The sequence below is a fragment of the Convolutriloba macropyga genome, chromosome 13, assembly GCF_964194025.1.
Source record: "Convolutriloba macropyga chromosome 13, txConMacr16.3, whole genome shotgun sequence".
Classification (NCBI taxonomy): Eukaryota; Metazoa; Xenacoelomorpha; order Acoela; family Convolutidae; genus Convolutriloba; species Convolutriloba macropyga.
The window spans coordinates 25,057,450-25,072,506 of NC_134480.1; the positions used below are offsets into that span (position 1 = coordinate 25,057,450).

Genomic DNA, 15,057 nt, shown 5'->3' on the forward strand with positions numbered 1-15,057 from the left:
TTTTCAACTCTGGACAACTCTTATTGAGGCAAAAAAATATTTCGGTAAAGTCTGTTATTTAACAATAATATGATCCATTCTAGTTTTTAGATTTACGCATTTTTTGCGTAGCTATGCGTATTTTTCATTGAGAAATAACTTGAATTGGAGACAATGTATTTATCCCTTTTCGAACAGTCGTCTTTTCACAGATGTGTGAACAAATAAAAATTCCGATCTGTTACTGTTATTTCTGTTTGCTTTTCATTCTGGTGTCGAGAGTTCAATTCGATGTATTATTATCATCATCCAATATTAGACTATCTGCAGAGAACTAGCTAGCCAGTGCGAGGGAGAGGGGAGAAAGAGGAAAGATTTCAGGGGGAGATTTAGCTCTGTGAAAGATATTTAGCACAAATGTTGTTAAGCGATCATGCATTATTCACGTATTTATTCCTTTTCCGTCCCCTCTTCTGAAATATTGAATTGTATCCCGATGCTGTACTGCTTAATGCGTCGTTTCAATTTAGAACATCAACATCATTCCGCTTTTGGACACTTTTCCGCTATTTCGTCACACCATTCCTCAATATGCCACTACTACTATCACCGTTACTACTATTAATTCTTACTACTTCTACTACTAACTCGTTCTATTGCTACAAGTTGATGCTTTTATTAAATGCCGTTTCTCTAACTCTTGTCTTTTAAAACACATCAGATCTCTTCATCTTATTCTTGCTACTAATTAGACAAATTGGATGGGAAAGAAAAATTTGCCTGGAACCTTTTTTTGGAATAATCACTCGAAATCTTAAAGGTCAAATCTGAAATGTCAGCACGTGATGTTTTATCTATCTTTATTGCGTTAATTCAGTCTTTTTATAGAGCAGTTTTATTTGGGTTTTATTGAAGCGCTCTGTTTAACTGCAGTGGCGCCTCCAGCCGTTTTGAACTGTTGACAACAAAGTTATTACAATTTAGATGAGCGACTTGGTGGCAGAACAGTTTGTTTTTACTACTTTTTAGCTAAATTATATAGCAAAATGAATTCTGTGGTTATAGTCTAACGCTTAGTCAATTAAACTCTAAATAATAATTTTTGTTATAGTCAGCTTGTCATTAAAAGCTATTTGAAATTCTTGTGCAACCTTCGGGCGGTGACTGTAGCAATAACTTGTGACTCGTTAGTGTGCGCTGATTTTCGACTCATCGCATCTGCAATTGTTGCCTGATCTCTTTAAAACAAAGCACATAAAGCAAATTGTTAAAACTAAGAGAAGCGTTGACGCAAAATTGTCAAGGTTGTCGAAAAAATAACACGCTTGAGAACCTGTGGAGATATTTAAATTTTATTGCATCAACATCAACAATTAAAATGAGAATCTTTATTTAAAAAACCTGCTGAGATTTTTTCGCAAAATTTTTTGTTAAGATTGGATATCTAATAATTTCGGGAAGAACGAGCACTTTGAACCAATTCTAAACACGTTACTGCAAAACCATGAAGCAATTAATAATTTAAAATTGAACTGCCAAACTATATACGCAAAATTTCGGTTCTTGAGCGACAGTTTTTGTTTGTAATCAACTGTTATATCGATTAATTGTTGAATCTCTTGAAGCGTTCTGATCTTGGATATTATCATGAACATTGTAAAAAAACAACAACACAAAATGTAATCCGAAAAAAAAGGTTTCGGATTACCTTTTGAGTTCTAGATTAAGTTTTTGAATTTGCTCAAAAATTTAGTTCTGACAAGTCAATTATTAATCTTTATTTGAGTTCCGTAAGCAAACAAAAGATGAAATTTTTCCAGCAAGCCCAAAAGATAGCTTTTTTCTCAGAAGCTAACCGAAATCTCATTACTTGGTGTTGCTTGAAAAGCGCAATAACGGAAACTTTTTTTAAAAGTTTAAAGGATAGGCCTGCGAAAACTAATAGCAAGAATTAATAAATCTCAAAGTTAACTCTCAGATGAAAGAAAAATCAAGAACTAGTAATTAAGGAAAATTTACAACGCTTTATGGCAGCTTACTTGTTGTTCTGTAAAGGGTTACAATAACTATTACTCATCGGGTTTTTTTCTGCTGTGTGCAATTAACCCATGGTTATGCGCACTACTCTTTTCTATATCAACTGACGAGAACTTGGTTGTTTTTATTGTAGTTTGAAGTATCGAGTTCAAGTTATTTGGATGGCCAAATTAACATCTTTTGGGCTTCTTGCCAGCAATTTGTAATTTTTTTCTCATTTGTTTTCTGAAACCAATTGCGTGCTAAGGTAATTTATTTTAAACTTGAATTTCTTACTTTCTTTGATTTGAGCATCAGTTATCACCAGTCACGAATTAGGAAATTGCAATTGCTGCACTTTTTGAATCTCCTACTGAAAATTGCCATATTTTAAGTTTTCTAGAAAAATGTTTATCCACCAATCAAGTTAGTTCCAGAATTACTTACAAGGGGGAACTACGTGAATTTTTTTCATCTTCGTTGATAATGATTTGAGAAAAATTGTTCCTGTCATAAAAATTATTTGACAAGCGTCGGAGGTAATAATATTATAGCTTGGCAGTTTCACCATTTTCTTCTGATACAACTGAATAGTTTGATAGGAGATAATCTACTCGAAGAAGAGATATGACAATCTTTGTTATAATCTGACGAGTCTTGGTGTTTCAGGTTTTTAAAGTCAATGCTGAATGTAAAAAATATTTATATAAGTCAATCTTTTGGAGAAAAAGCAAAAGAAGAGTTAAAAAGAGTGGTTGTTGCTCAGACTTTTTTCTAAGAGGTGGCAGGAAATGCTCAGTGAGAAAAAATATCGTGAGGCTGTAAAATTTTCTGTTAATATTTGGTATTTTTAAAGCAGTTTTTTAATCTATTTTTTTGTTGCTTTATTCCGATGTTGCTTTCAAATTTTTCCAGGAGTGATTGTGTGTTAGGCACTTTTGAGCGGTTCTTTCATGTTATACCATTTTCTGTGACTTTTCTGGGTTGCGCTTCGTCTTTATCATTGATATGATTGATGTAAATTTAAACTGTTTGCTGAAGAATTTCGAATGAATTAATTAAAATTTCTGACTGTTTTTGTATTTCGAAATATTTTGCTTTCGCATTTGATTTTTTATTTCTGCTGTTCAGACTAGTGTTGATTTTAAAATTCTTTTTCTATGCCTATTGTCTGAGTTCTGTTACTGAGAAGACTTACGTTTTCATTTGATAGGCGAGTTTTTACAGAAATGAATATAATTACTTTCTTATTTTCAATAGCCAATGTCAGCCTCTCAACGGCGCTCTCCTTTTTACAATTCAAAGATTTTGAATTGTATTGTATTGGGGCGCTGTCTTTTTTTACGATCTGTTCACACATTTTCATGATTTCTGAAGTCAAATTGGAGTAGTGATTTTGGTCACGCCGAAACAGGAAGTGGAGCGAAAAAGCGAGTGGTTTTGCGCCGTGAAGTTTTTCGCTCTAATTTTAAAATAGAGTGAGAATACGGTGGTTGAACAAAATTCGCTTTCTCGGTAGTGGTTTTTTGTTCGCATGCGGCAATTTCACTTTGATTTTTTACTGTTTTTTTTATTTTTGGATCTGATTTTTTTCTAAATAGTTTTCCCAATTCATTCATAGTCCGTTCTAGGTCTAGTTTTTTGTCTAGTCAATGAAAATTATACGTTAGGACTTGTCCTGCTATGATTTTTTAATTCGCTTTAACTTTTGATCACGGTTTTCGTTTTTCATGAGTCACGATTTTCACGCTTGACTTCTGACTTACCTCACTCATTGTTTCAACTGAATGGATTTTAAATTCTTTCACGCATTGAATTACGCGATGTAGTGAATACGTTCAATGTCAAGAGATCAAAATCAAAGGAAACGGGATTAACCGTAAATCCCAGTCGTTAAGTGTTAGAACATTAGTTTGTCAAGGTTCATTAGAGCGATTGCTAGCTGACATTAAGCTTAATAGTTTTCAGTTTAGAAGCTGAATGAAGCATAGTTTTAGAATCCAACTAAAATTTAGGGAAAAATTCTGACTTCTGTCAGTTTCTACTTCTTTTTCTGTATCAATACCGATGTGCGTCAGCGGCGGCTTGTTTCGTGCATTCTGCCGGCTATGTTTTCCGTTCTGGGTTTTGTGTTGTTTTTGAAGAACGGAAACATACGTTTTTTGTTATTTTTGCGCGTTGCAACTGGTAGAGTTGTCTTGAAGGAAACTCTTCAGATTTACTTTTTTCCTTCGGTTTTTGTTCCTCTCGGTATGTTTGTTTCGTTTTGTGTAGCTTTCACTTGTTAAACACAAGGTATCCTAAAAACAGTTTTTCAGAATATCAACTCAAGAGTTTTTTTTTAATTTGTAGCTTTCAGATGTTGTTTACCTCCCTTTTTTGAAATAAATAGCTAAATGTAGCAAACTTTTTATTTGAATGAGTTGCTGATTTTGTGGAGATTTTTTTGGGAGTTTACTGATTACGGATGACAATTAAAAGTTTTGTCTTTCGTTTTTTTTACTGTCCTAATGCCAGTTATTGACCGCAAAAAATCTTTTGAGGAAGTTTTTGTCACATGCGGCTACTTTTTGAGATTCAAAAAAAAACTGCAATCGTATCAGATTTCGCTTTTCAAGTTGTTTTACTTTTAACTTTTCCTGTTTTTTAAGTAAGTAAATATCAAAAGTCATTGAGCAGTCGTTTGCTTTGAGTCGTTTGCTTCGAGTCGTTTGCGGAGTCTTTCGGTTGTTTTTGGTTTGAATACGGAAAGCTCAAATTCTTTTTTTTGGTTTCATTAGATCTCCACTCTGTTATTTTTCAACTTTTGTGCGGATACTGTTTTTGATTGTTTATTCAATGATTTACAAACTATGCATCTTTTGATCAACGTTTCGACTTTAAATTCATTTTTTGTTGTTCTTGATTATTTTTTCGTGTATTTTTAAGTCAGCATCTGGATAGATCAAGGTAAAGCAGATGAACAATCGGCATGGAATCGAAATTTAATTTCGCTTTTTTCTTTTTTTTTCCTAATTCTTTCCTATTTCGGAGTGCTTATTTGTGGGCGTTGTTTACATCTGAAAATGACATAAAGCAGAACATGATCTATTATGCAGCTTTTAGTTATAAATAATGCGTTTCTTAGTGACGTTGAACTTGCCAAAACTACTAAATGTTAGTGACGTTGTACTTTTAACCTTTCCATTTAATGTCCAAAAAATGTTGAGGGTTCGTTTAAAGTTGAGGATGGGAGTTGTCATAACAAATTTTGAATTCAGTTATAAACCGAACTAACTTCAATAGTCTATATTCAATTGTTTTTGATCAATCAAAAAGAGGAAATTGCAATTGCTTAAAATTTGAGATATTAGAATTTATGCGCAGCATCTGTTTTGATCATGCCGTCATCAATCTAAAGAGAAAAAATTGTTCAAAAGAAGAATTGTTCACAGCAAAACCGGAATATTTCCGCATGATATCTTAATTTAAATCAGAAAAATCATTGTTTGCATCGTGATTAAATTTTGTATCTTTTGATCAATTTTTGAGAAAAATAAAACAAGTCTTTCCACGTGTATACTTATTTACAGGTATAATTGTAAATATGGGACAATTAATTGAATGCGCTATTCGATGAATTTAGCCGGTCGTTGTTTTTATTTCTTTTTATCTTATCTAGACGACAATTTGAGTTAAATGCTTCAAGGGACTCTCACAATAGACGATTCGTAAAAGTGTTCAATATGATTGAAATATCGAACAATGACCGCGATCCAACGTCTGACGGCGGCTGTTAAGCTGATTATCGTCAGCATTTTTTGTGAAATAAATTATCAAAACGATATTTATTTTACTTGTTTCTTCACAAGTGTTTTTTGTTGACAAACATTAGTACAAGTGTATTTAGATAACAGCTTAGTTGCTTTCTTTGCCTCTAAGACGCCGCCTTTCATCAACTAATATCAATCATGCTTAAATCATACAAACACAAACAAGTGTCGGTGCACAAACACACGCAAATGTTCGATTGCCGCTCTCAATACAGCTATTGCTTTTATTTATTCCATATTTGTTTGTTTTATTTGAAAAAAATAACAGGAATTTAAAGCAAAGTGAGCGCGTCATAGCGTAAAAAGATAGACTTGGTGGGAATCTGTTTTTTGTTTATTCTCTTACTACTGCTGCTGCTCTGTAGCTGCTGCTGTTTTAGCGAAAGACTCACAGTAATTATATAGCTGTTCTAGTACGTTTCCAGATTCGATACTGAAGCAGTGTGCACCGTATTCTTACATCCCTTGAGCGATTCATTTAATATCGACTGAAAAACAGCTCTTCATCTATTGCTACTGTTTTAACAGCTACAGCTCATCAGCTAAATTGTTGTCTTAATTCCACGCGCCACACTGGTGGGGAAAAGTAATATGAACTATTTTAGAACAATCATATTACCAAGTTAATACCTGTTTTTAATTGGCTAAGTTAAATTAATTGGTATTACGTCATTATGGAAGCGATGGTACTTTTATATTAATAGCTTTCACTATTTCAATACCATATCAATTCGACTATAACCACCGCTACAACTGCTTAAGTAATGCTTCCATAATACCTCCAGGGGGTTAACTGTTAACCTTTCCTGATTTCTCAGTAATAAGGGCTGTAGTTTCACTTCAAATCTTTGATTTTGCGATATTTCAGCACTTGTTAGCGTTCGTTTTTCTTAAACTTGTATTCAGGTTTTTGATCGATATGAAATTACATATGTTAAATTTTATGAACTTCAATTATTTGTATTACTTGAATTATGGCTTTACCTTGCCGAAAAAAGATTTACCTTGTTCGAAATTTTAGTTCTGAACCTTATGAAGTTAGCGTTGGTTGGTACAGGTAAAATCTATAGTAGAGTTATGAACAAAACTGATGACAGCCTGCTTGGTAAATTGAGGAGCTTTAAAGCATGTAATTTAGAAAGGTACTAAATGGATGTAGAGGGGCGCATAATGGCGGCGTTCACTCTACAGTCTTAGCGTCAATTAGGCATCCAATCGAGGGATGAATTATGAGCTTAAGATTTGATATCAACATTTAAAATTGATCTAAGTATCAACTGGCCGTCTTGTTGGTGGCTGAGAGCTGTATAGTTGAATTATCCCGTCTAGTCTAGTCAGGAACCAGAGTAAGTTTTTGTTGATATATTTGACTCCTTCCAGTCCAGAGGCATTTAACGCGACCGTATCTATCTCTTACACTAGATTTGTTGTTTAATTTAGCAGATTTTAAACTTAATACGGTAAAAAGGTTTTGAGTGAGCAGTTTGAAGGAACTCAAAGTATCAAACGTAAAAATTTCAATATCTGCTTCCTTAATTTAACTTTTTTAGTGCTAAAATTTTCTTTTTAAGTGCACTTTGTTTGTTTATATCAAACAAATGAAGTGTTTATATCATTTATATCATTTAAAGATATAAACAAACAGATGTTTGTTTATATCTTTAAATGTTTATATCATTTAAAGATATAAACAAACAGATGTTTGATTCAAAAAGTTCGGGTAATATCAAATTTTGGAAATTGAGAGTAAAATATTGAACAAGGAGGCTCGCTAATATGCGTTCCCACATAATGTTCCGACACCGCTCATCCAAATTTTTGGCTTAATTGTCTACCAAATGAGAAAAACTTTCAAAAATTCAAATTTTGTCCAAAAATAATTGGTGTATGAACACAAAAATTGCCTCCAAGTCAAATCACGTAGTGAAATAAATAATGCCACATTAGAGGGCCGATGAGACCTGCTATTATTAACACTACGAGACAAGACAGACAATTTAATCAAATGACAGCAATAAACATTAGGTCTGTTTTTGGAAAAATAAACAACAAAGTCAAAATAACGTCAAATAAACTCTAAACTATAATTAATTTGTTTTCTTTAACTAGAGAAACTTGGGAGTGGTCCTTAATGAGACTGGGTAACAAGAGCGGGACGAAAACAACAAAAACAGAACTGCTAAAAATACGTTTTTTTAAACAAGTAATTTCAAATAATGAAAACCAATATATTTATCAACAGAAGTCATTAAATAGGTTTATTCATTTATACTTCCATATGACAACATTAGGACAGTAGGACCTTTATTAAGATTTTCTCATTGTTCTACAGAAAATGAGAATTATAGACAAATCCAAGAAGACATTAAAATAAATTTTTGCAAAAACGGATGTCGATGCCGTCAAAACAAAGAGTAATGCATTAAAAATAGTAGATATGTTCAATTGTGCCTTTCTTCAATAAGAATTTGATAATAATAATGTTTTATGAGGCTTTTAATTAGTGAGACTATGTGCGAGAAGTAGACAAAAAGAACAGCAAAATGCAGAGTTAAAAATTACGTCTAAAAATATTTGATTTCAAATAATTAATTTTTAGAAAAACATTTGATTTCAAGGTCATCAAAAACTTTAGCTATCAACTGAAATCAGAAAATAGGTTCATTTTGCATCCATCGGAACGCTCTTAGTCCTGAAGTTATCCGGATTGTTTCATACAACTACAAAAAGAGCGACAAATGAAGACAAAATTAAAAAAGTCCTTTGAATTCTGCGAGGAGACGGCGTCGAAGCCGTTAAAAACCTATAACCTTTTCCCTGTGAAAAGTGATATGGTCATTCGTGTCTTTAAACGCAATTGTGTAATAGCTAACCTGTCAATAACGTGAAAAGACAAGAAAAAGGACCTCAAAGATGGGAGAAGTTCCTAAAAATTGAAAATTTTGTGTGAAAAATCATTACTTAAAATGCAAAACCGCTATAAATATCAAGTTTGTTCTCTGCATTTTCAGTTTTCATTTTATCAGAAATACGATGCGACCTGATTTTGCTGACTTTGCGCTACAAAAGGATCAAGAAAAGAGAAAAACCTGGCAAAGCTCATTAATCCCTTGCTTTTTATGAATACAAGTTTTTTATCAGTCAAAATGAGCATAAGCTTTTGACGAGAAAATTTAGATAGGTTTCCATGAGACTCCTTACGAAGCTAATGACACCTGTTATTACTAATCCTTGATTTGAATTGCTTTGTTATGTATTTAACATAAAAAAATGCAAACTATTTTTTAAAGAGACAGCGTCTTGTTACTTTTTGAATTATTTTTGGACTTTACAAAACGACAATTAGATGAAAACTAACCTATTGCTGTTCGTCCTTTATGTACATGGATAGGTTGACAAAAAAGTGTCAATATATCAAAAATAAATGATACATTTTGAATAATAATCTAGTTAAATTAACAAAAAACCGGCAAATTTTTAATTCAAGAACACTTATAGAGAAGCTAAAAATGGCCCAGTTTCCAGATAGTGAAAATTGTGTCAGCGGTTTTCAGATGTGCAAATCCGGCAAATTTAAACTATGTGGACTAAAAAGGCTTATTTCGTGCCATTTTTGATGAAAAAAAAATTGGATAAAACAGTTCAACAACACTTTTATATTTTTAGAGGTAATAGCAAAATGGGGAAAAATTGCTTAGAAATACAGAAAATGTGAACAAAAACTACGAATATTAGTCAAATGTTCTCAAAACCGTAAACCTCGTCAACACATTGGAAAAAAAACAGAAATTGAAAAAAGTTTTAAATTTTAATTTCTACTTTGGATGGGCTTTGTAGTGAAACCACTCACAACCCTCTAGAATGAGTTTCGATCAGCCAAAATTGGCTGGACAAAAAAACTCATTCGATTAAATAGTGCCTCACCCCACTAAAGTGGGTCGGAACAATAAAGGTGAAAACTAATCTCAGACGCAAACTTTGACTTTGCATACCCAAAGTTGGTAACGTTCAGAAACATTTGTTTACTGTAGCGCTCTTAGAGCAGTATTTTCTAAGTAAGCTGTTCACAGAAACTGCTAAGGAAAGCTGGAGGAGGTAAAAATTCATGGAAAAATTTGTGGCACATATTTTGTTGCTGTTGGTCTTTTTTAGCATAATCGATTTTTCACCTGATAAATTTGACTTTTGTCCTCAAAAATACAATGAACTGGTAAAGCCCGAAGGTATTGAGCCCCTAAGCAGCTCTTAGAGCTTTAGTAGTTTCTTAGTGTTCGATTTAGTGAAGCTTCTGAGAAAGCAGTTTTGCATGAGGTGTGGAGGAAATTTTAGGATGTGACAGCACTTTTCATATTAGGCCAGCCTCCACAAGCTTTAGACACTACCAAAGGCAGCAGGGCGCCAGTTGCGATCATTGTTTTCAAACTTAGACTGTTATTTTTCGGTCTTTTGATATGCTGCCCGAAAGTTATGTAAGTAAGACCTCTATATAAGTAAAACTAAGAAGTTGCCAGTTTATTAAACAAAATTTGTTGGCCAAGGTTTTCGGGAATTCCTTGTAATTTGAGTTTAATGATGTTTTTGATACGAGAAAGTTGAAAAAGGAAAAAAAACAACACCAACAAAAAAAGCGCTAAAGAAGGAGTGTCAAAGATTACAATTCGAATCAAGACTTTTAATCAAGAATGAACTGTAAACAGTAAAATTCATTTTTGATTAAAAACACTGAGTTCACGAATTTAATGTCAGGTTTTGTAGACCCCGTGAACCACAATACCATATGTTTGATCAAAAACTTCAATTCTTTTTGTTACTTCGAAGTACATTAATTTTATTCAAATTGTTAATTTGACCATTAAATTATAACAGAAGTAAGATGCTGAGCGGTGTGACTTAATTTGGCCTAACATTTTGAGGCACTGTCTTAGTATACTTTACAATGATGGATCAGGCAGGCGTGCGTTAATGTGAGCGAGGCATTGAGTTCTGACATATCATGAAAAAAAAAATGGTCGGAAATGAAAACCCAAAGTAGTCTTCCTTTGCCTTTGAAAAGTTGTGAGCCCCTTTCCCCCTCTCGTACAGCCCTCCCAAACTTACCCTATCGGCTTACTAGTCTCTAAATACGCGCTTTAGGGAAACTGTTCTGGGGACTTAAATTCATGGTGGAAGGGCGGTGCTTGAACCTGGCGGGTAAACTAAGATGTTCCATTTTTGATACCAGTTAATTAAAATATCATTTCTCTCAGTTTTCTTCCTAATTCAAAGATTTGACTAGTCCGTAGAAGCAAATTCAGAAAAAAAGATTATATGTCTTGCTCCACTCTCAAGGGCCAATATTGGTGAACAAAATTTTGTTCTACAATATTTGATGCCAAAATCTTCCGAAAACGCCCTGTTTTTTGTTTTGAAACGTCATGCATCCGAGGGTCTCAACAAAATCGCCCAAATTGAACAGTGGAACTTCGGAACATTATACAAATATAAACCTAAGATAAAAATATCTAAAAAGCCAGGCTAAAATTTTAATAGCTTTATAATCAAAATTTCGGAGCTTCCCAATTCTGCTCCTCAAAACCGTGCGCGTTTTTTTCCCGAAAGTTCGATTTTGAAGTGACTGAACAATGCAAACGTTATCATATGCAAAATATTTCTCAAAGAATGATCGAGGAAATTGAATGCAGGCAGAAGACAGAAATTTCATTTGTGCTTGCAACGTAGTTTTTAACGGCGTTTAAAGAAAACTTGAATTTTTATTCAAGGTCAATGAATGCCAAGTCTTGAAAGCGTCTGTTGGAGAAAACATGAATCCTGCAGGTGATAGAAATTTTTAACATAAGTCCTATGTCCTTAATTTTTCTAATTTTCCGCAGAAATTAATTTTGTGCTAAATTTTATTGTCCCAGTTCTGTTTATCCAATTCAACAGACGCAAAAAATTAGGCTGTTAACGCCCAGGGAGGATCTTCATTCAATCTAATTGGAAGTATTAAGAAGTAATACTGTTTGTATTACTTTTATGTGAAACAATTTTTTTAGAGACCAATGCGGACTTACAACAGAAATATTGGAATCTGAAATTTGTTGAACTAATCATTTTTTAGATGTTGGGGCCTATTTTTTTTTAGAAATTACAGAACAAATGTTTTCTTTTTCATAACAAGTAAATTAGATAATAACCCAAAGATTGAGGATACTTGAAACAAAAAATGAATGATCTACAAATCATCCAAGCATACATCACTTAAATTAGCTATTTAAGATCATTTAAAAGTTTTTTTATAGTTAGAAAGAAAAGAAAAAATTTATCAATTTAATTAAATTTATTATTTGATTTCAGATTCAAAATAAAATTAATGTTTCAAGTATCGTTTCAAGTATTTTTTGTTTCAAGTATCGTTATGTTTCAAGTATGTTTCAAGTATGTTTCAAGTATTATTATTTGATTTCAAGTATTTTTTGTTTCAAGTTTTGTCAATCTTTGGGTTATTATCTAATTTATTTGTTATGAAAAAGAAAACATTTGTTCTGTAATTTCTAAAAAAAAAAGAATTTTATTTTGAATCTGAAATCAAATAATCAATTTAATTTAATTGATAAATTTTTTCTTTTCTTTCTAACTATAAAAAACTTTTAAGTGATCTTAAATAGCTAATTTAAGTGATGTACTCGTGTTGAGAAACAAAGAATTCATTTAGTCTTGTTTGTATGCTTTTATGAACGCGTTGGCGAATAATATTTTGTACCATATCTTAATTCGTCTCATTAAAACTGTTTTGTTCGAGGATTCTGTGGCAGTGTCAAGAATCATTAGTGACAGTTTAGCAGTTCAGCTTTGAGTATTTTTGCCTGTATTAGGCGATCTCTAGCTCGGTATTTTTTTGCTCGTTATTTTTGAAAATCGCTATTTTTCGCGTAAACATAGGAAAGAAAACCCAGTAAATTTCAAATGAGATAAGACAAATGATTTGAAATGCACCAGACTTGAGTTTATATGAATTTGATGTATAAATTGCGATTGCAGTAGTCATATTTTTCAGTTGATCATAGAGTTGAATTCTACTTTCAATTTGTGTACCTTGATATCTTCAGCTTGTCTTCAAAATGCCCAGACACCTATGTACCTATGTACCTAGATTTCAATAACCTACAGCTTGAAACCATTTTTTAATAATTTTTATAATTTTTGGGAATTATTTATGCATCAGAGCACTAACAATATGCAACGCAAAGCAATGAATTTGATTTTAAAATTGAGAAATATGAACCCGAATTGCATAATGCAAAATTTTTATGGCGATTACTTTTTTCACTAAAGCGATGAGATTTTGTTGTATTATTTTGATCAATTTTTTGGAGACTTCTACTTTGTAGCACCAAAAATAAAATAAGCAACCAAAATAAAATAAGAAACAAATTTTCAACTTCAAGCATTTTCTCGCATTTTTCCAATTGTGCTCAGTTGATCTGGCTTTGAGCTTGCTTTTTATGACGTATAATTGATTAATTGCTCTCGCAATTTGAAGCATTTGTTGTAAACGTGTTGTTGGTCTTTGCTATGCAAATTTTCGCTTCACCGATTTGACAAGTATCAACAGCTGAACTCAAGTGGCGGCAGTTCACTGCTAAATGTCAAACGAGAAACGTGCCGAAAATGGTGTCTTTTTTCACTTATAATGGTATATAATTACCTCTAATGACGTCATTTGAAGCCCCTTTAGCAATTTTAGCCCACCCCCGCCCCAGACTGAAGCAGGCTGCAATATATTAGAGCTCCCAGTTGTCGTTCAAGAGCAATTCGTCCTACGTTAGTGGGTTATGTTTTCTAAGTTTTCTGTCATCTGAAACATACTTAAAAATTTCTGAGAAAACGGTTTTGCATAGCCGAAAATTTGCAAAATATGCGAATAAATTTTCATGCGAGTAACCGAGGTTTTCTGTGTTGCTTCGAGGATCTTTGTTACTTAATCTTGAGCCTGTAGTTCATCAGATCCTACGGGTGAAATTCAGTTAGCTTCATTTTTTTAATTCTTTCATTTTGCGTCATTGACAGAAGAAGTTTCCGAGTCTGCTAAACTGATTAACATCTGTTCGCTATTACTTCCTGAAAGCTTCATTTTTGTTTGCTTAAAGGTTTATAGAGCATTTTAAAATATAATTTGTTTCTACTGAAAGCGACATTTGTGCTTTGAACAAATTGTTAATTTCAAAAACTTTCCTTATAAACCAGAGTGCTTTGTTTTAGGTAGTTGCCTTCAATGAGTATCCTGTTTTTATTGCTCATCGCATTTACCGTGTATTGCTTGACATTCATGAACTTATTTTCATAATATGTGGTCTTCAATTAAGATCATCGAATTGCAACTTTGAAATTTATTTGAAAGTTACGGATCGGATTTGGTTCAATTGACTGACATAGAAGTTAAAGTGCTGCATATGTAGTCTTTTTTAAAGCTTATTGGGTATCTGAGGTTGAGTTTGGTCTTTCTTTATATAGACAGTGTTATTCCTGGTAAACTTTTATCTCGGCAGTAGAAAAGTTGTTTAAGGTTTAATCAAAACGTCTCGCTTATTTGTGTTGTGATAAGTTGTCGTGGGCACGAGGCCTATAAACTTGTCCGACGCTATTTCTCTCAGATAACAGCTGACCACCCGTCTATCAATCAAAGTCGAAGAGAATAACAAAATGAAATATAATCTTGAAGCAAAGCTGACTTAAGAGCGACATTGATACTGTAACCAACATCAAACAGCCTTAAGCTGCTTCAGTCTATAAGACTCAGTACGTGAGAGTAAGTTCTACAACTCAGACAAAATTCTGCTGACCGTGTCACCTATGTTTTAACGTTATAACTTGGTGGCTGGTTATCTCGGTTGGCTTTTTAGCTATTTAGAGTAGTTTTCCTTTTGCAAATGGATTTGTCTGCTACAAATAGTTCCAGGACTATGCAATTGTAAGTAATATTCACTACTTTTTAACCTTCCAAATTGTCCTTGCTTTGAATCACTGTGCCCTCATAACGCACTCATAACGCACAATTTAACACACCAACATAGAACTATATACACGTTATCATACTACACGATGTCAGCCGACATTTGGGTTTGAACTTTTGTTTGATTTTTTTTTTCAAAAAAAAAGCTTCCATTTAAAATTTAGTGCATAGCTTTTTAGGCTAAATATCTTTTTCGATTCTGAAATTAAATTTACTTCTTTGGTTTTTGATTTATGCACCAAATTGATGTACTAAATT

At 32.9% G+C, this 15,057-nt stretch overlaps 1 protein-coding gene across 7 annotated transcripts in view; it reads left to right on the forward strand.

The window, feature by feature from the left end:
- Nucleotides 1-362: 362 nt before the first annotated feature.
- The window catches only part of LOC142351474 (uncharacterized), an 80,102-nt gene continuing 65,407 nt past the window's right edge, over nucleotides 363-15,057 (forward strand). For 2 of the 7 annotated variants that reach the window (XM_075403505.1, XM_075403508.1), the window contains exon 1: nucleotides 5,849-6,912. Coding sequence is in view for 1 of the 7 variants with exons in the window: in XM_075403511.1 (XP_075259626.1) it covers nucleotides 14,717-14,757 (41 nt within the window). In the remaining 6 variants the exon portion in view is untranslated. Of the gene's footprint in view, nucleotides 1,038-5,848; nucleotides 6,913-14,147; nucleotides 14,758-15,057 lie in introns of those variants that run through there. The other 5 variants (XM_075403509.1, XM_075403504.1, XM_075403507.1 and 2 more) reach the window with 4 other exon arrangements.